At 36.9% G+C, this 22412-nt stretch overlaps 1 protein-coding gene across 4 annotated transcripts in view; it reads left to right on the forward strand.

The window, feature by feature from the left end:
• Positions 1–482: 482 nt before the first annotated feature.
• Positions 483–22412, forward strand: part of stk39 (serine threonine kinase 39) — a 66555-nt gene continuing 44625 nt past the window's right edge. Inside the window, exons 1-8 of one of the 4 annotated variants that reach the window (XM_079618639.1) lie at positions 483–810; positions 6134–6246; positions 10705–10813; positions 11086–11227; positions 15560–15615; positions 17594–17703; positions 19086–19187; positions 21700–21833. In XM_079618639.1, coding sequence (XP_079474765.1) covers positions 705–810; positions 6134–6246; positions 10705–10813; positions 11086–11227; positions 15560–15615; positions 17594–17703; positions 19086–19187; positions 21700–21833 — 872 coding nt within the window. In that variant the 5' untranslated portion in view covers positions 483–704. The remainder of the gene's footprint in view (positions 811–6133; positions 6247–10704; positions 10814–11085; positions 11228–15559; positions 15616–17593; positions 17704–19085; positions 19188–21699; positions 21834–22412) is intronic. The other 3 variants (XM_079618638.1, XM_079618636.1, XM_079618637.1) reach the window with 3 other exon arrangements.

Consider the following 22412-nt stretch of genomic DNA (forward strand, 5'->3'; position numbering starts at 1 on the left):
TTTAAACAAAAAACAAAACAAACAAACAAACTAGTTTCCCCCCATAATAAATGTAGCCAAAAGCAGTTTAGCAGTAGGCTAATTAAATAATAGTCTATATCTTATTATAATAAGACATGCACTAATTGAAAATGCGAAATAAAACATTTAAAATTGGGCACGATGCCATCCTTCATAAATCAACAGAAATCTGAAATAATGAAGCCGAAGAAGGACGAAGGAGGACAACTCCGAAAGAAATGAAACTACCAAACGTGACTAGACGATGCAACGAAGCAGGTCATCAAACAACGTCACCATGACCATATTCATAAGCTAATTAATGTCCGTAGCAAAAAATAAAAAAATAAAAAAAATAATAATTAATGTCCGTAGCCTATCATGTAACGACAATTACGATAATTGTTGTTAATGTTTTTTATTTATTTAATTTCTTCAAGCATTTAATTAAATAAAATAAAAAAACAGCTAATTAATATCCACAAGTCACGCTGTAGTGATATCAGCGCGCTGGATGAATATTCATGAGCTCAGCCTTCGCTGTAGTAGGATTGGAGATGAGTGTGTGTGTGTGTGTGTCTCCGGATGTGTTCTCGCAGGCGGTAGTGAATGTCAATGATCCAGCAGCAGCAGCAGCAGCAGCAGAAGAGAGAGAGGTGTGTGTGAGTGAGTGAGTGTGTGAGAGCGACTCTCTCAGCATCATCATGGCGGAGCAGAGCGACTCCCCGGCGGCCGTCCAGACCCCGCAGCCCTCGCTCAGCACCAGCTGGCCCATCGTGAAGGAGGCGTACGAGCTCCAGGAGGTCATCGGTGGGTAGTTACAGATGGATTTGAGCCCGTCAGTGGCTGCAGTTTGTTGGTTTGGGCCTACCGGCTTTTCCCCCGTATGCACTGGCTGATGACAGTAATGCAATGCGGATATGACAAGTGAAGCTTCCGATCATATGTTTTGAAGCTGTTGGGTGTAATGTCATGCTCAGGACAGCGCGCGCGTTATGAGTGATGATGCATCATTGAGACGTCAGGCTACTGTGATGTTTACAGGAAAGCTGCTGGTATGATGATGACACGTGTGTATGGAAGGTTATTTTTTTGGCCAAAAAGTGCAACCAAGTTTTTGTGGCTTAAGTTGATGCATATGCGCAAGCTGGCGGATATTAAACAAAACACGAATAACTTATATTTATAAATGATTTTTTTTTATAGATATGAAGTATGCTATTGAATGTTCTGAGTGTGTACTGTAGGTGTGGATGTTCTCAGCACTGTCTCTGTGTGTGTGAGATTTAAAGGTGTCATTTGATTTGCTGCATGCGATGTGTTTGCGCTGTGCTCGTGACGCCCTCTGCTGCTCGTGCTCGTGCTCTGCATTTCTACTCAATCTGCTACTTCACAAAGTTTTACACAAATAACAAAGTTTACATACGAGTTTTATGTTTTGTATCATATTTGATACATCAGGCTTTTATGGATCATATAGTATGATATAGTGAGAAGAATATGGAGCTCATTGATACTCGAGGAGCAAAACACATTTTATTCGGATCGGAGGCCCAAACTGAACAAAATGTGCAATTTGGTGCAGATGCTGATATTTACAAGGTTAAAAAGATGAAATTATTGTAATGTAAATCAATGAGATATTTATAACAGTATAGCAGACTACTTGCATAAAAATTGATATAAATGTCACTCAATATCTCACAATATGTCTTCATAAGATGATATTTAAATGAATAGTTTTATGATCAAAGCTCTGAAGCTTTTATTGTGGGGGCAGAACATAATAATGCAATGCAATACAATGATGAACAAATAATTGCTCCTCAAAAGCATGTTGAATCCTATTTGAAACTCAAACTTTTCAACACAAAAAAAATGCTACATGGATAATCGAGTAATCTAAGTTGCTTCAGTTCAGGAAGTGTTTACTTCATAATACATCATTAAATATTTCTCAGCAAAATAATATAATAAGCGCAAACCATGATGCAGTGCCAGAGGCAGCGCTGAAAGCAGTTTATTTTGTAAATGATCAACATCAAGTCAAGTCAAGTCAAGAATATTTGTATAGCGCTTTTCACAATACAGATTGTATCAAAGCAGCTTCACAGTATTAATTAAAATAATAATAAAAACGTCAATGTTTGGTAATGCTAATCAATAGTAATATTGATTGATTCATTAAATTGAATATCCCCAACTGAGCAAGCCAAAGGCAACAGTGGCAAGATGTTAGTTTTTAGTATTACCATTTATTTAATGATTTTATTTCTCTATTTGTAACAACAATTTTGCTTTCAATAGTTAATTCTAGATGGTCAATATGAGGTCATAAGATACTTTTATAAAATCGTTTTTTTTTAATGGAATTTTACACACATAAATTGTTAATTTATCAATCAATTATAATTTAAATTCAATTTTCAGTTTATTTTTTCAATCATTAGCATGATGTTGTATATATATATATATATATATATATATATATATATATATATATATATATATATATATATATATATATATAACACTGTTGGTGTGTAACACATTCTTAAGTAATTTTAATTACTGTAATTTAATTACTTTTCCCTTAAGAAAGTAAAGTTGGGTTACTTGATTGCATGACCTATTGACTACAAAACAATTCTATATAAAACAGTAGTGGAGTTAACATCAGAATTTAATGTCTAATGTTATTGTAACCTTCTCCCTTTAAATACGTTGGTAGTTCAAGAATAATTTATGCAATTATATTATATTATAATATTTATTTGAAATAATTAAGAGCAGTTTTTATGTTTATCATTACTTAACTGGTTGAGGTTGATGTGGGATTTAGAAAGTAATTAGTAATAAGAAATGCAATCATTTTTAGTACAGTAATTACACTGTACTAAATTAGTAGCTAGTAATTAATTACTTTTTTAGAGTAACTTGCTTTTTAATTAATTACTTTTTTAGAGTAACTTGCCCAAAAATTGCAAGTTTTGCAAATATATATATATGTGTGTGTGTGTGTGTGTGTGTGTGTGTGTGTGTATATATATAAACACACACACACACACACACACACACACACACACACACACACACACAAGCAACGTCCACATTCATTGATATTTCGCATTCTCAAAACTCTAAAAGTGTGATTTACATGGAGTCGTCCTGCTGTTGATGGACACTGCCTGCAGATTTGTGGGTCTCAAAGTAAATGAACAGAGAAACACAGAAGCTCCTCTTCATGGCTGTACAGTGAGGTTGAGATGTAAAGCTGCATATGCTGTCAGTTCTATACGAGCTAGCATTAGCGATTAGCTTCTGTATAGTTTCTCTGCTGTTCTTCTGCTAATCGGCGCGTGACGTGTTCAGGACCCCCTCCTTATCTCTCAGCCGCAGTTGGCACACAGTCCCACACACTTGCAGTGTGAATAGCAGCACTGCGTGTGTGTTTGTGCATGTGTGTTTACAGTCACAAACACAACATGCTATATATCTAATGTGAGTCAGAAATTGGCTATAAATGTTTTATGCATTTATTGTTGAGTAAATGTGTAAATTGATCCACCAGACCTCCTCTGTCAAATCAAGCCTAATACATTTTGAGTTGATTGATTGTTGTCAGATAAATATAATATATTACAATAGAAAAGTCATTTTAAATTGTAATAATATTTCACAACACTACTGCTTTTACTGCATTTCTGATCAAGCAAATACAAAAATGTAATATATATATATATATATATAAAAAAAAAATAGGCCTATATAAAGAAAAACATAAAAAAATCTTATTGACAGCAAACTTTCTGAATGGTATTATTTAGATTTTTATTATGTTATATAGTTTGTGTTATATTATTTTGATATTATTTTGTCCCTGTGCCATTTTTGTGTGTGGGTGTGTATTGATTAGTGGTCAACCAATATAGTTTTTTTTTTATATTCGGAGAGAATGGCGGCTGCTGGCCTATATAATGCTGAAATACAGTTGCAGGAACAAGTATGTGAACCCATTGAGTTTCTTTAGTCCCTTTAAGGAAAGTCATTTCACTCGGCGGCCATCTTTGTTTGAAACACTCTCGGGCAGCTATTTTAGTCGAGCAAGTACAGCTCCTCTGTGAATGGGGAAACATCAAATTCTCCAAAACTGTTAAAGCTTACGAATAAATATCATATTTAAAATCACCAATGACAACACTGTCTCACACATTTTGTTTCTAAATCCTCAGAAACAAAAAGAAAAACTGCATTTTTTTTTTCCAGGCTGGACCAGCTAATGCCCATGTGCAGTCATGATTTCTGTAGCAACTCGAGCTTCTAACAACAGCTTCAGTGACACGATACATTTCCCAATTCCCGATTTTACTTAAAAGGTGGGACTGCCGTATTGTGTGTTATTCTTTCTCCCATTCATAGTAATATGAGTGCACCATATTTGTATATCTAACGTCTGGTTTCTGCCTCACTGCCCAGTTCAGTCAATGACTTCCCAGACAGTATTTTGCATGAAGGTAACTACTAAGAAAAGTGGATTCAGACACTATGAGAAAGAGCCGGCACAATTCTGGATCAATTGAGAGTCACGATTTTCTTTTTGCTTCAAATAGAGATCACAATTCACTCTCGCTTCTAAACAAACTATCTCAAAAATGTTAATTGCTGTGGTCTATTTAAAAATGTGTAATTAATTTAAAAGTTTTTTTTTTTAAGAGAAAATTTTAAAAACTGACTTGAAAAAATGACTTGATTCAATGATTCACTTGTTTCATTTCTGGATGAATCATGTTTTTGAACGAATCTCCTTGAATGAATGATACAATCCTTATTTGAAGCACCAAGTAACTTTCAAATGTTGATTTGCTCTGTTTCGATCTCTATGGTAGACGTCTCTGTTTATATATGTTTAAAAACGTTTATTCTACTTTAGTGATAATTTGACTATTTGTCTCAGAAATAACGATACTGTGTGGTTGAAAAGACTGTGTGAAGCAGTTTCATACCTTTACATGAATGATTTCTCTGGGTCAGCGTCAGCATTGAATGTTCTGGTGTGATTCTGTCAAAGCTTCAATAGACACACTCGAATCGTTGTCATTTAGGAATGAGATTGCTTCGGTGTTTGAATAGTGATAGCGTTCTTTAAACGAATAATCATGCTCTACTATGAGGACATGTCTAATGATTTAGAACAAATTTGAGTGAGTTTAGGCATAACCAAGCAAATATCTTGTACCTAAAATGTATATTTTGTAGTAGTAAGTGAATCATAAGTTGACAAGTATTTAAAAAATGGACAGATTTGACTGCATGCACAGCATTGTGGGATATCAGACACTTGAGATCTCAAAACACCCTCAGAATAAAATGTTTTGACTTGCTAGATGAAAAGGGTTACGAAATGATCTCTAAATCTAAACTGTCTATAAATGGAGAAAGTTCAGCGGCGCTGTGTGTGTTCTGCAAAGATGACTGATAGAGGAAGCCAATGCTGGCCCCAAAAAAGCATCATGCACGTCTGAAGTGGGCAAAACGTCACCTTGACAGCTTGCCGACATTGATGGGAAAATGAATTCCCACGTTTATCAGATTCAGGACATTTTTCAGGAGACTGAAGGCCATCTGTCGGCCCGCTGAAACGGGACCCAAAGAAAGTAAATCAACCAATAAATATATATGCCACCTTGAGTGACCCAGTCGGAGTCCTGACCTCAGCCTGAATATTGCAGAAATGAAACCGTTGTCTTTACTGGTTTAGAAAAGGTTACGCTGCCAAAGGACAGTCATACTTTTTCCACTCACACTATGCATATTTGCTCATTCTGACTGTTTGTCTGTTGTTGATGAGTTGATTAAGGATTAAATACAAGGTTCAAATACAACGATTTAAATAATATGCACGCGCATTTCTAGTATAGCATGCAATTTGTCTCCTTTACAGTAAAGCTACTTATCAAAGCGCCACACGCGTCTATTATCAATCCTATAAGCACGTCATATGATCAGCTGCACCTGCCGTGCACAAGCTTTTCTTTCCCAGAGGGCTTGTTTACTGTCTGCCTTTCATCTACAATAATGTCTTTGACACGGCGTGTGCTTTGTTCACTCGAGACGTGTATACTGTGTTTTGTAGGTAGCGGAGCCACAGCAGTCGTCCAGGCAGCTCTTTGTAACCCACGACAGGAGCGTGTGGCCATCAAGAGAATCAACCTGGAGAAATGCCAGACCAGCATGGATGAGCTGTTGGTGAGGAACAACATAAAAACAGCTGTGTCTACTCATGCAGGTTTTGCCATACACATGCATATGCATGTTCACACACACACACACACACACGCACACACACACACACACACACACACATGTTGGGATTCCATGTTTTATGGGGATTTTGAGAATCATAATGGTTTTTATAGCCTACTTTACAAACTGTATATTCTATTCCCCTACACTAACCTTACCCCTAAACCTGCACATCACACAAAACTTTCTGCAATTTTAGATTTTCAAAAAACATAATTCTGTATGATTAATATGCTTGTTTCCTCATGGGGAAAAAAAATTCCCCACAAGCCAAGGTCAAAATATTGGTATTGGTATTGCTATACTTGTGGAACATTTGGTCCCCATAAAGTAGGGAATACCAGGACCCCATACACACACACACACACACGCACGCACGCACGCACGCACGCACTCTCTCTCACACACACTCTCTCTCTCACACACCCTCTCTCTCTCACACACATACACACACACACACACACACACACACACACACACACACACACACACACACACACACACACACACACACACACACACACACACACACACACACACACTATATGGAATGGCAAAGAGTTAAAGGTGAATTGCAATATGTTTGTTTGAGCAGCCTCACTGGATCGGCAGAACAAAATTGGATCGACCAATGACATCAGTTTGGGGCCGGTCATCATTTGCTTCCAGAAGTATTTTTTTCCCATTCATTTTCATCTTTCATCAGGCATTCCAAAATAATCTTAAACAAAGAGCCAAACTAACCCAGATAAATCACAACTTTATAACCTTGAAAATTAAAATAAAAAAGTATGGTGAATGATGTATTCGAGTCAGAAATTATGCGTGCAATTTGAATAAATTGCTCTGTATTTGAAGATAACTGTGAAATATTTCAAAGAAAATTACTGAATTTTTTTTTAAAGTATTGAAAGAAATCAATATTTTTATTCAGAAAGGATGCAAATTGATCAAAAGTAACAGTTAAAAGTAACAGAAACAGTATTTCTACTTCAAATACATGCTGTTTTTTAGTAGCAGATAATAAGAAATATTTCTTGAGTAACAAATCACATGAATGATTTCTGAAGGATCACGTGACACTGAAGACTGGATTAAGATTTGATCACAGGAATAAATCATATTTTTTTTAGAAAAAAGGTATTTTAAATTGTAATAATATTTCACAATATTACTGTTTGACTGTATTTTTTATCAAATAAATGCATCCCTGGTAAGCATAAGAATCTTCTTTCAAAAATATTGTAAAAATGGTACCGAACTCAAGCCTTTGCATGCTAGTATATAGTTAGTATATATGATGCAGAAGTTGACTGAGACTCGTTTACTTCGTTCGCAATGCTTCATGGGAGTGGGCGATTGCTCTTTTCATATCGGAAAATCTGTTTCAGAAACATTAATTTGAAATCATCCTGACTTATTGCTTCTTCAGAGTTATCAGATTATATTATGTTTAAAAAATACTTGAAATCCGACCAGTTACTTTTTCATTGATTACATAATTATTACATGTTATTAAATCAAATGATTCATAATTCATTCATTCTCCCTACTACTTCTTCTCTATCTTTAAAATTTTCCTTTCTAAAAAAAAAATGGCTAGAAGATAACTACACATAAGCTACATAAATTCCTCAACTAACTTGTCACTTCTTCTTGAGTCTCTCCATCATTGTCTGACTTCGGTTTGATCATAAAAGGCTAAAAGTTTTTGAAATTTTCAGTGTGTGTCTGTGTGAGGTAAAATGACAAAAGCTGTTGAAGCTCCGCCCCCTGTGCCGGGAGCAGCAGCTCATTTGCATTTAAAGGGACAGACACAAATGGTGCGTTTTTGCTCACCCTCAAAAAGTGACAATTTTAACATGCTATATAAAAATATCTGTGGGGTATTTTGAGCTAAAACTTCACACACACACACACACACACTCAGGGGTCTCAGAGACTTATTTTACATCTTGTGAAAAGGGCATTATACCACCCCTTTAAGTGTTTTCTCAACATTTCAACTTTGCATATCTAATCAACTCCTGACTAACATATTCATTATTATTTGAACTATCACCCAGTGAGTCATTTAACAATGTTTTACTGTCTCTGAAAGGCTGTTGTCTTTCAAACACATACAAATTTACAAATGCACGTCATTTACATGCAATGCAGAGATCCCCCAACTTTCTGGTCAGCTGAACCTTTTTGACCTGATATATTTACTTGAAGTAAGTTAATAAGTTAGGTCAATAATAAAATTCAATAAATAAATAATAATAAATAATAAAATGAAGTTTGCGGTGCTCTGATGTTTGTTAATGGTCACATGACATGTAAACAGATCAAATATTTGTTTATTTTATTTTAAAATGATTTATTGTAATTTAAATTTTTAATGATTTAATATGCTTTTCATTAAACTCAGTAACCCCCTGCAGTTTCATCACGAGCCCCAGTCTGACGTAATTTAATATTTAATGCACTTCATGTTGTTTATAACAAAGAATGGAATATATTTTCTTTTTGTTTGTATTTCTATATCAATATGGTACACTATTAGCCTTTTTAAATCAATGTTATAAACGAGTTAGGGCAAAAGTAATCTAAAAGTTATTAAAAAAGTAGTCAGATTACAGTACCATATGTAATGTAATGGATTATGTTACTAACTACAATATTGTCATGTCATTTGGAATCAGTAACCGACTACAATAAGTAATCTATTTTTTCTATAAAAAAATTTTAATCTATAAAAATTTTTTTTTTTACATTTTCACAAAATCAAATTTCCCTATAGAGAACATGTATGATTTTAAACTTCAACAAACACTTCACACTTAATAATTTTGAGTGAATAAATGACTTGTTATTGTGCATGTGCATTAAACGTACAATGTAAGTGTTTCAAAAGTCAATTAAATCATTAATCACAATTACTTGTAGGAGAATTGATCATTAGCCAACACTCAATACACTAGTTGTGACTGCCCTAGTTTCTCATGAATGTGTTTCATATCTGTCAAAGACACACGTTACATGCTGTCCTCAGCGCGCTTTCCCTACTGTAATCACACACACACACACACACACACACACACACACACACACACACACACACACACACACACACACACACACACACACACACACACACACACACACACACACCCAGCAGGCCTTTCACTCCGACACTCATGACCGAGTTGTTTTCCATTGATCTTTGTTTTGGTGCAGAGAGACTGGAAACTGATGGTTTGATTAATGACTATTCTGCCGCGAAAACAAGTTTATTCCCGGAGATGGGAATCTGCTATAAACATCTCTCAGATTTACTCTCAAATTGGCTGACACAGAAATATGGGTTTGTGTAAATTTATGCTGAACCCAGGCATACATACGTAATGACCTTTTTTTCAATTTTCTACAAATTTGGATCTTGCAGGTTTTTTGTTAAAGCCTTATATTATTATAACATGTGGAATTACTTCATCAATTGTATGTTGTTGACCTGCAAGCAAAATAGCATTTTTATGCATGATTTCTGCTTTGAAATAAACTGAAAAACAGCTTTAGTACTGAAGCATTGATTAGCACTTCACATGTCGAGGATAAGCGTTTATATTTGTCTGATATTTTCAGAAGTAAAGATTCCTTATTAAATCAGGATCAGGTAGTCCGAGCTGGTGCGAGTGAGTGGAGGCGGAGACTAATTTGCATATTAATGTATCCGCGTATACTAAATGAAGTAATGGTGTAGAGTTACATTCAAGCTATGTTAAGGCATGAAGAAATGATTTTAACAGGGAAAAAAAAGTTTAAATATTATATTTGGATTATCAACGGTGACTTTTGGATAAAGTTATTGACTGCAGGGGGACTTCAAAATCAAATTATTTTTTTTACAAATCATTACCATGCATTATAAATATACCGGTATATAACAATACATGGTAACAGATCAGAAACATTTATATGCATATTTTTGAAACATTTTAATACATTCAGAGAACTAAAGTTTAATCAAATTCAATACATGTTTTTATGCAATGGAGAGTAAGAACTGATTCATTTGCATTAATTCATTTAGCAGACACTTTTATCCAAAGTGAGGAGCAAGCAATTTTTTTAAAGAGCCAACAATATACTTGACATTACAGTAATGACATTTTTTTTTTTTTTTCTAATAGGGTAATTTCCATCTTTTTTTTAATTTTGGGGTGAAATATGACCTGAACACACAGACAGATTTTGTGAGATTTCTTCTATTGGTGAATGGTGTCTTTTATAAATCAGTTCAAGAACTTCTCTCTGTTTCTCCCATTGCAATCACGTTGATGTGCATGCATTATAAAGCACATAGACATAATTACAACCGTGCATTATAAAGCTAGACACCTCCATCTGTCTCCACAGAAAGAGATCCAAGCCATGAGCCAGTGTAACCATCCAAACGTGGTCACGTACTACACTTCATTCGTCGTGAAAGATGAACTTTGGCTCGTCATGAAACTCCTGAGTGGAGGTGAGAGGAACCAGTTTACAGTTACTACCACACAGTCTTATTGTATTCATTTTTAACACTATATGTATAGTTTTATCATTTAAAACAAGCTGCTTATGAAATGTTTTGCCTGAAAAGCGTGGTTGTGTTTTTAAATGTCATTTCGATTTGATAATGTTGTCCAATGCTCAGTTTGTGTGTCCAAACACTATTTGTGGCAACGTGTTATATGCATGTATATTTTGTAGATTTGCATGTGTATTGTGTGATTACAAGGCTTTTTATTCATCCAGGATCAGTGTTAGACATCATAAAGCACACGTTCATCAAAGGAGAGCATAAAAACGGTGTCCTAGATGAATCCACAATAGCAACCATTTTGAAGGAAGTACTGGAGGGATTAGATTATCTCCACAAAAATGGGCAGATTCACAGGTAAGGAAACATCTATTATTGTCATATTCCACTATGTAACTCCCTTCCAATCACAGGCCATTCGCTTCAGTCGTACTTGAACTTAAAGTTTTCCCGGCAAAGTGGTGAGAAAAATACTCAAAAGAGTTTTTTAAAACACCTACTAAGTACATACGAAGTAAATTAGATATCCATATTTCACTTTGGCCCTGTTTACACCTGGTATTAAAGGGTTAGTTAACCCAAAAATGAAAATGATCCCATAATTGACTCCTAAAAGCCATCCTTGGTGTATATGATCATAAAAAGTTACAGTAAAAAATATCCTGGCTCTTCCAAGCTTTATAACGAGAGTGAATAGAGCCTGAGATTTTGAAGCCCAAAAAAGCGCATCCATCCATCATAAAAAAAAAATCCATATGTTTCCAGTGGGTAATAATGCCTTCTGAAGCAAAGCGATGTGTTTTTGTAAGAAAAATATCCATAATTATAACTTTATAAACTAAAATGACTGGCTTCCCGCTACGGCTGTACGCGAGTCTATTTCCGGCGGAAGAGTGACCTCTGACCTGACGCATGACGTAATCCCGAACGAAAGTCCAAAGGATAGAGCAAAAACAAAACACCAGTCACGAATTAGTCTAATAAGTCTAAAACGAGAATTTGTAAAGAGAAATGTCGGAGGAGCTTGAGTATATTTGTTTGAACCGCGAGACGCGTCTACTCTCACCTAGATACGCTTAAGTCCTAAATCGTACGCCGGAACTCGACTCTTTCGTGAACGCATGAACGGACGGTACCAGAAGCTACTGATTAAAGTTTATAAAGTTTTAAATATGGATAATTTTCGTACAAAAAACTCATGGTGTCTCTCCAGAAGGCCGTTAACACCCTCTATGGATTACTTTTATGATGGATGGATGTGCTTTTTTGGGCTTCAAAATCTTTATGACTATGAACTCTATTCACTCCCATTATAAAGCTTGGAAGAGCCAGGATATGTTTTTTATATAACTCTGATTGTGTTTGGCTGAAAGAAGAAAGTCATGTACACCTAGGATGGTTTGAGGGTGAGTAAATGAAGGGATCATTTTAATTTTGGGGTGAACTAACCCTTTAAGATGCGTTTTTGGTCTATCGGATCACATGATGCAGACGAGGGAGACACATTCCCGTTTACACCTGGTGTTTTAATCCGTCTCTTTTGTCCACTTCTGTCCTGATTTCTTCGAGGGAAGGATTTACTGTATGTGTGGGTAAATGTATGGATCTTTCCATCGAATGGGCGAATTAATCTCATGCAATTTACATATGAACAAGACCGGAGACACGGAAAACACACGGAGAGCATCAGCTTTAGTTTCTGCTCTGACAGCAACAAGACCAGCCGAACGCTGTGAGTGTGTGTTAGAAATCAGGAATGGTGAGAGAACATTGAGCTTGGTACGTTTTTCATGTTCAAACCAAAACAAGCCGACAAAGTTTAAATCGAACGTGGTCGAAAGTGTATTTAGTGTCGTCCACTTGTGATCCGATCGGCCAAAACGCATCTTAATACCAGGCGCCGGTTTCACAAAGATAGACTTTGACTATGGCTTAGATATAGTAGATAGTCAGATTTCAGATCGACATCTAAATCAGACCGTTGCAGGACTACACTGCAATGCATTCTAGGTAAAATAAGACACTTTTCAAAACAAAAAACATGGCGGATCGAGTAAGTGCATTCAACCGCTCAGTGCCGTTTACTCCAGCGGAAAATATGTGTTTGTTTGAGGAGTATAATTCAATTCAATTCAATTCAAGTTTATTTGTATAGCGCTTTTCACAATACATATTGTTTCAAAGCAGCTTTACAGAAAATGCATTTCAAAAATATACATACAAAAATACAGTTAGTTAATCATAAAATTTAGGGCATAACATATCGCCGGCGTTGGGTCGTCTCTTCACAGGCGTCGAGTCGTCTCATCACAGGCGTTGGGGCATCTGAAGTCTCCTTGAGAGGCTGGATACATAACTGGAGCTGACAAACTCTATTTGAGTTATAGGGACAGGCATCCCGAGATAACAACAAAAAAGGCAGATGGGAAATAATTAGCGTAGCTGCTGTTCATAATATGAATGCATTTGATCTGATTTAACTGTAGTATAAAAGGTATGAGATGCATCATGTGAATGCTTGGCTAAAGAGATGCGTCTTTAATCTAGTTTTAAACTGGGAGAGCGAGTCTGAACCTCGGACAATATCAGGAAGGCTATTCCAGAGTTTAGGAGCTAGATGTGAAAACGCCCTCCCTCCTTTGGTGGACTTAGATATCCTAGGTACGACCAGAAGCCTCGAATTTAGCGATCTTAAAGAGCGCGATGGATTATATGGCGTTAGAAGATCTCTTAAATACACAGTATAACAGTTACAAGGACATTTTACTTGGGAAATTTAGGGGAGTATGTAGTAAGAAGAAGAAACATTTTCCCTTTTCTTTTGGCTGTTTGTAATGTAACTGATTGCTACTGCTGGTTGCCAAGGTTGCCACATAGGGCCCTATCTTGCACCCAGCGCGATTGACTTTGAACACCGACGCATGTATCATTCCTATTTTGCACCCGCGCACAGCGGACTTTTCCCTCCACAGACGCACGTCGGTAAATTAGGGAATGAACTTGCGCTCACCGGGGCGGTTCAGCGAAAAGAGGAGGTGTGTTCCGGCGCAAAACTACCCTGGTGCTATTTTCCAGTTTTAGAAAGCAATTGCGCCACTGACCAGGAAAAAACCGTCTAAAGACAGTGGCGCGTTGCGCGTTAGTGATATGGTATTTTAAGGGCGCGTGCTTGGCCATAATGTAGCGTGTTAACGCGCATCCACGTTGATTCTCTAATAATTATAAACAGACGCAGCAGTTTTCATTTTGGCAAATCATACATTATTACAAGGAAAAATATTAACACACGAGGGAAATCATTGTTGTGCCCGTGAAGATGTGAAAAAGATCTATCTAGATAAAAAAAAAAAAAAAATCTAGATTAGGCTACACATTTACCCAAATTATACGCCTGTTTAAACGAAGCTAATTTGGGTGGGTTTCTCCCATCATCCCCATTGTCACTTCTCTGTGTTTTACGGCCCTGACGAGAACGTCGGTCTCCTCGGCTGTGAACCGCTCCTGGCGTGCGCTGGCAAATCCGCCGCTATAATAGCAATCCGCCGTGGAACAAGCGCCGGCTCTTAAAGGGAATGTGAGAGGACGCTCTGATTGGTTTATTTCACGTTACGCCCAAACCACACCTATGAATAATGAAGCTACTTCAGACCAACCCCTTTTAGATTTGCGCCGGGCGCAAGAGTCATTTATACCGCCGGGAAAATAGCAACAGCGCCGGGATCCGCCCACAAAGTTACTTGCGCTTTGCGCTTTGACACTTGCGTTTCAGATCGTTAAAATAGGGCCCATTGAGTCTTAGACCTAAGTTAGCCTGGGGGTAAAGGTGTCTAATTTTTGTTGGTCTAAATCAGTGGTTCTCAACCTTTTTTGGGCCAGCTAAATCACTATCTAATATCCAGGTCTCAGAACGCCCCCCGTTGTTCTCTGAATGCCCCCTGGGGGGCGGTACCTCCCCCCGTTGAGAAACACTAGTCTAAATTAAGTCAGTCTTTATTTTTGTGAAACAGTCTACCTTGCATTAGACTAGTCTATGAGCAAATTTTAGACTTGTCTAACACTATAGACCGGTCTAAAATAGTTTTGTGAAACCGGCCCCAGGTGTAAACAGGGCCCTAGTCATACATGAAGTTTAGTTAGTGGCATCAAAGTTTTGAAAGATACTCAAAAAAGTTTTTTTTAACCACCTACTAAGTAAATACCAAGTAAATTAGACGTCCATGACCATAACTGTTTTCCGAGTTATATTTGGAAGGCCATAAATTTGTATTTAATTCTGATGAAGTTTACACACACATTCTCTGCAGTATTGATTCCAGATTTACCCGGGCCTAAATGACTAAGTGATTTATGGCTTGTCAATTCAATTCACATGCATTTCAAACGGTCTCTTCCTGTTTGAGTGAACAACTCTTGGTCCAAATAGGATGCAAAGTGGCCAGACTTTATGCTGACAGTCAAACGTCTGGTTTTGTGAAACTAGAGTAAAATATGCTTTAATTAAATTCCTCTGCATGTTAAGTGCTGAAAAATACTAATGTGGGCTTTTCCCTGCAGGCCATCACTGCTGTAATAATGCTCTGAAAAATTCATAATCATGCGGATTCATTCTTCAGCCACTGGCATTATTGTTAATGTTTAAGATTATAATAAACCGGGACATGTGTGTGCTTTGTCTTGGTTTGACCTCAGGGACGTGAAGGCTGGTAATATTCTACTGGGAGAAGATGGATCGGTGCAGATCGCAGGTTAACTTTGTTTGACTTTGACTTTGCTAAAACTTTGCCGTAGATTTTCTGAAATGTTTTGTTCCTTTGATAAAAAAATGCTAAAACATAGTAATCATGCTAGCAACATGCTAATTTATGCTTGCAGCACGTTAGCAATATGTTAACATGTTTGCAACATGCTCATTCATGCTAGCAACATGCTAGCAAATTGTTAAAACATGTTAGCAACATTTTTTATCAATTTGGTAAGACATGTTAGTAACATGCTAATGTTACTATTTATGTTATTTATACTATTTATGTTACTATTTACTTTAACATTTACTTGTTAAAATGCTTGCAACATTTTAATTCATGTTAGCAATGTATTAAAACATGTTAAAAACACATGCTAAAAAAAATCGACACATTCCAAGACATAACAACATGATAAAATGTGTTAGCAACATGCTAAAACTTGTTAGCAACATGATAAAACGTGCTGAAAGCTTTATAAAATGAATTAAAGTCTTTGTCAACATAAAAGTTTGTCCCAACGAACTTCGCTTTCTAGTTTAAAGATTGAGATGGATCAATGTATTTAACATTTCTTTGTTGCTCTTAACTGATTTTGACCAATGCATTCTTAATTTTTTAGTCACATAATTGTTTCAGAGCCTTTAAGAGCTTATTTATAGCCACGAGGTAATTAAGCTTTCTTTAGCTGTAAAAATCCCGTTTTAATTAATATTGGTTGTCACTCTAAAAAGCAACATTTATGGGCCTTAAGAGAGATTAAAACATGGTAATTAACTGAAATTATGCTAACTATAAAAGCAATAAAAAGCATTGAATTAATCAGTCCATCAAGCCACGTTCATTTTTCTTTTCCATCAAGAAAGTTAATTATGTTTTGATTATTAAATGATAATATATTCTCCATTTTCGTTCTCTGTTACATTTTGTTTTGTGAATTTGTAAGTTCGAGCCACATGAAGGAGAGCTGACAAACAGGCCTGAGATACATTGACCGTACTTAAATTCCTGAAATGGGGCTTTTTCCGTCCCTGGAGGGAAACTGGCTGATCTAGTTCTGGAGTAATGATTGGTTTTATGTAACAGGGGTTTCCACCAGCGACCTTGGCTTGCCTTTGTTGAGATTGTAGTTTACATCAGAGCTTTTTTATATTGACATTTTTGACAGACAAATGTATAAAACGATTACACACACACACACACACACACACACACACACACACACACACACACACACACACACACACACACACACACACACACACACACACACACACACACACACACACACACACACACACACACACACACACACACACACACACACACACACACACACGGGTGAATCTCATTAAAAAATACAAATGTTCAGGTCCAATTTCTACCCCAAAATTAAAAAGTTTGCATGAAAAAAAATTAAGCCTATTTTTCATTGTGAAATAATTTAATTACAATTGAACACATTTTCTTAAATTATCACATCACATTTAACCTTTAATCCTGATCATGCTGTGCATCAACTACCAATGAATACTTTTGAAATAATATATCATTATTTTTCAGCAATAATCAGTTATCAAAATTTAAAAAAAGATTGCAACTAAAAATTTATGTAATTGGGACATTATTTTCACAGAAAATATGAAATGTGTTAATTGTCCTAAATTACTGTAGGGCTCATTTGCTTTAGACAAAATACAGTTGTTTTCTTCTTTGGTGTAAGTAACCTGGAAAATGTTTTCATGAGGATTCACTCACAAATACATACATATTTTTGGCTGTGAAGGATAGACATAGTCTTTGTTTTGATTTTTTGGAAAGACACGTTTTCAGTGTTTGACTGAACAAACACATTTATCAGACTGTATGTCTATCTTTCATGTGCATGCATGTCAAATTGAATATCCATTTAAACATTTACTTACTACAGATGTTATCTGTGCATGATCCGTTGATGAGGTTGTTACGGTTGACTCTGTAGATTTCGGCGTGAGTGCTTTTCTGTCCACCGGTGGAGACGTCACTAGACACAAAGTGAGGAAGACGTTTGTGGGGACCCCGTGCTGGATGGCCCCCGAGGTGATGGAGCAGGTGAGTTTGCTCAGAGAACCAACAGTAAAGTCTACATACTGTAGGGAGATAGTCTATTCGGGCCTCATTTTAATGCAGCATTAAATGTATCATGAATAGATCAATCCCAGTATGCATTGCCATTGACAAGCTCAATAGCATAATCCATCAAAGATAGTGGACAAAGCAAGAAATGTTGATTATTCCATAATGAAATGTATCAATATCAAACACTACCGTTTTTTAAAGAACATTCTTATGTTCACCTAGGCTGTATTTATATAGTAAAACAGTACTATTACTACAATTTTAAATAATCATTTGAATATATTTTAAAATGTAATTTAATCCTGTTATCAAAGCTGCATTTGCATCATCATTACTCCAGTCTTCAATGTCACATGATCCTTCAGAAATTATTCTAATATGATGATTTGCTGCTCAAGAAACATTTCTGATTATTATCAATGTTGAAAATGGTTGTGCTGCTTAATTTTTTTTTTTGTGTGGAAACTGGTAAAGATTTTTTTTCTGGATTCTTTGATGAATAGAAAGTTCATTAGAACAGCATTTATCTGAAATAGAAATCTTTGATACATTATAAATGTCTTTAGTCTCACTTTTGATCAATTTAATGCTGAATAAAAGTTTCTGAATTAGTTTAAAATTCAAATCTACTATTTTACTCAATATTTATGTGTGCTATTTATTTTTATGCTTATTAGACTATCATGCCGTTAGAACAGCGATATGAAAACTGAATCAATTGAAGCAGAGTTGCTGAAGAAGAAAGATGCTCACTTGGTTTAGTAACAAAGCAAAAATGTTTCTTTCATCTGCTGTAAAATGACGGATCTTGGAACTATGAAAGTGTTCACAGCCAGCCTATTTCTAAGAGCTTTTCCGATACTGAATTATTAATAACCATTAAACTATTATAGCACAGATCATGGAGATTAAGGTTAAAGTTAAAGTCGGCATAAAATTAAAGTTGAAATAGTCTTTTCTTCTCTAATGTGACATGGAAGTGAAACGGCTTCTTGAACAACATCAATTGTAGAACGGGACTTGATTTTGTCCATGGGGAATTGATTGGATGGTTGTGGTTTGCTATTGATGGATCTCAAGTGATTGACAGTTTGGTCGTCCCACTATCATCATCATTGAGCAAGAGGGAGGGAAAGTTATTTTGATTAAAGATTACGAGGGCAAATTAATAAAAAAAAAAGATGTGCACGGATCAATCATTTATAATAAATACGGCAGTGTTCCATTAAAAAAAAAAATCGATTTTGATGTCATGATGTTTCTGCTGTGGAGAAAAAACTGATGTTTATGGCTGATGTGTGTCATAGTTTGCCATTCCATCAAGTGATGTCAGTTAGCATGTCATGTGACTGCAGGTACGGGGTTACGACTTCAAAGCTGACATTTGGAGTTTCGGAATCACTGCCATTGAACTTGCAACAGGCTCTGCGCCGTATCATCGGTACCCCCCTATGAAGGTAAACGGACATCTGCCTATTCATGTGATGATTTGTTTTGGTGAAAACCCTGTTTTTATAACCGCTACACAAGGTAAATCAAGTGTTGGTGGTTTATTTTAATTCTGTACTGTTAATTTTAAAGAGGACCTATTATGCTATTTGTTTTTTTGGCTCTACTAGAATAGGTTTTTATGCTTGAATGTTTAAAAAATGTCTAATAAGGGGAGAACTGCCACTCTCAGTAAACTTCCGGCTTCTGAACGGGTTGCAGTTCCACTCTGGCTCCACATGAGAGCGCTCACAGGACAAGTGCAGAATGAATGGAGGTCTATGGAGCTATACCCCTCAAAATCCACTTTTCTCAGGATATAATTTTTTAATTATAAATTAAAAAGGATATAAAGCGGACACAGGTAAACGCACAACACAGCGGACACAGGTAAACACTCAACACAGGGGACACGGGTAAACACACAACACAGCGGACACGGGTAAACACACAACACGGCGGACACAGGTAAACACACAACACAGCGGACACGGCTAAACGCACAACACAGCGGACACGGGTAAACACACAACACAGCTGACACAGGTAAACACACAACACAGCGGACACGGGTAAACACACAACACAGCGGACACGGGTAAACACACAACACAGCGGACACGGGTAAACGCACAACACAGCGGACACGGCTAAACGCACAACACAGCGGACACGGGTAAACACACAACACAGCTGACACAGGTAAACACACAACACAGCGGACACGGGTAAACACACAACACACAGCGGACACGGGTAAACACACAACACAGCGGACACGGGTAAACGCACAACACAGCGGACACGGGTAAACACACAACACAGCTGACACAGGTAAACACACAACACAGCGGACACGGGTAAACACACAACACAGCGGACACGGGTAAACACACAACACAGCGGACACAGGTAAACACACGTGCTAGAAGAGTTTTGCTAGAAGACATTCTGGTCCCGCTTCGGATGCCACGATGCCATCAAGCGGTATCTCTGGTCGTAATCAGTCCTTCACTGACCAATCAGCGTTCATTAGCAGAATGCTAGCATGTTATGGGCAACAACAACTCAACCTGTAAGAAATCGAAAGTATTCGTTCATTCAACTTTCGACCTATAACCCATGTTGAACTTGCAAAACCTACAATCAAATCTGAGATTTCTCAACGGCAATCGGGTGAAAGAGACAAATTTAGCCGTCTAGCTCCATAGACTCCCATTCATTTTGCACTCATGGGAGATCGCCCCCAGTGGAGCTCTGGTGGAACTACAACCAAAATTCGGTTCAATAGGACTTAATAGGGAGTGGCCACGCTCTCCGTAGACGGGCTCTGGTAACCATAGATATATATATAAACACTAGATCTCTTAAGGCGGAGTCACTTCCGGCATCATAGGGCGGCCATCTTGTCACAGGGAAGCTTTCTGTAAGGTGAATGATCTGCACAAACACAAATACTCTTATCTAGCTGAAATCTTGACGGATTTACAAACGGTTTGGTTTCTTACAAACGTTATTAACATGGCTATAATTCTGGATGCTTGAACATGTTGAAATATATAATATTATAATTATTCATAAGTACGCAGTGTCATAACTACATCTCTGACGTTTATAACAAACCAACCCGTTTGAAAATCGGTAGATAATTGAGCAAGTTATGGTTATTTAAAAAGTACATGCATCATACAACACAATGTTACGAGTGAGCGAGCCCCCGCCCTGTGGCAAGATGGCCGTCGTGTGCGGCCGTCGACCTCCATTGGCCAACAGCAGCGCGTACGAGGTATCTAGTGTTTATATATATATCTATGCTGGTAACACTCTAATTATTTCCTGTCTCTATGAAGCCCCTCCTTCTGAAAAGCACAATGTGCTCTGATTGGTCAGTTGGATCAGTGAGTTGTGATTGGTAAACCGCTTCGAGCGTGTTTGAGAAGTATCACATAACTACAAGTTTTAACACACTACTAACTCAACTCAACCAGTCCATTGCTTATGCTGTGGGCGGGAATTATTATTTAAATGAGGAATATTGTGACGTGTCTGGAAGAAAACTCGAGACTACAATGGAGGCGTTTCAGGGAGTTCAGAAACAGTGACACTGACGTAGAGAATAACTCCCGCTGTAGGACTTTGTGCTTTGTAACTTTGCAGAGCTTTTTCATGCCCAAGCAGGAACATTTCACACTTAAGAAAGATGAAAGTGTAAAAAAGCATAATAGGTCCTCTTTAACTAAATGAATGCAAAGCCTGTACAGTTGATCTAATATCTAATATGGTTTTGCAGGCTCAGAGGGTGAAAGTATAGTTCCCCCAAAATGAAAATTGTCATAATTGTATATCTTCCTTGATATTGTTCAGGTTTTTCATTAAAATACGTTGATGTTTTGCGGAGAGTTCATAAGTTAGCATTTCAAAAGTATTCCTCTACCTAGTAGTAGCATTAAAGACAAATATTTTCCTATCTGATGTTTGCAGGTTTTAATGCTCACGCTGCAGAACGATCCTCCAACCCTGGAGACTGGGGTTGAGGACAAAGAGATGCTTAAGAAGTATGGGAAATCTTTTCGAAAACTTATATGCTTGTGCCTTCAGAAGGACCCTGCAAAGAGGTAACTGGAATCCGCCAATTCATCATTATTTGTTCACACAAATTAGTAAATCTGTGTCACCGGATCATACCGAATGCTGAAGGTTGTTCTCTGTGCATGAGCAGAAGTTTCAACAAAGCCCTTTAATACTCAAGGCAAACACATTGATTTGAATTGTGCGGTGTACATTATTGAATAGAAGTTCTCTCTAAAGATAAATTGCAGTCAATAAAATAAATTCCACACAGACAAAATAGGTCTGATCACACTCAAATAGATACAGATGAGCTAATGTGATCTCGAGAACATACATTGCTATATATTTCACTGTCTATATCAGCGGTCCTCATCTGGTCAATATATTGGACATTGGGTTATAGGGCTGTAGTGGTGGTATGTGTATGTGCCATTACACACACACACACTTACATTGTATGTATATGATGCACGTTACATATAATATCACATAATGTAACACACGAGTGTTTACTTGCGTGATTATTTAAATGTGACTGGAATCCATTATAAAATTATCTCTGACAATATCCCAAAATTGGGGCTTAGGAAAAGTGAAAATATCACCAGGTGAAATAAAAATCT

The sequence above is a fragment of the Phoxinus phoxinus genome (assembly GCF_949152265.1).
Source record: "Phoxinus phoxinus genome assembly, chromosome: 7".
NCBI classification, from domain to species: Eukaryota; Metazoa; Chordata; class Actinopteri; order Cypriniformes; family Leuciscidae; genus Phoxinus; species Phoxinus phoxinus.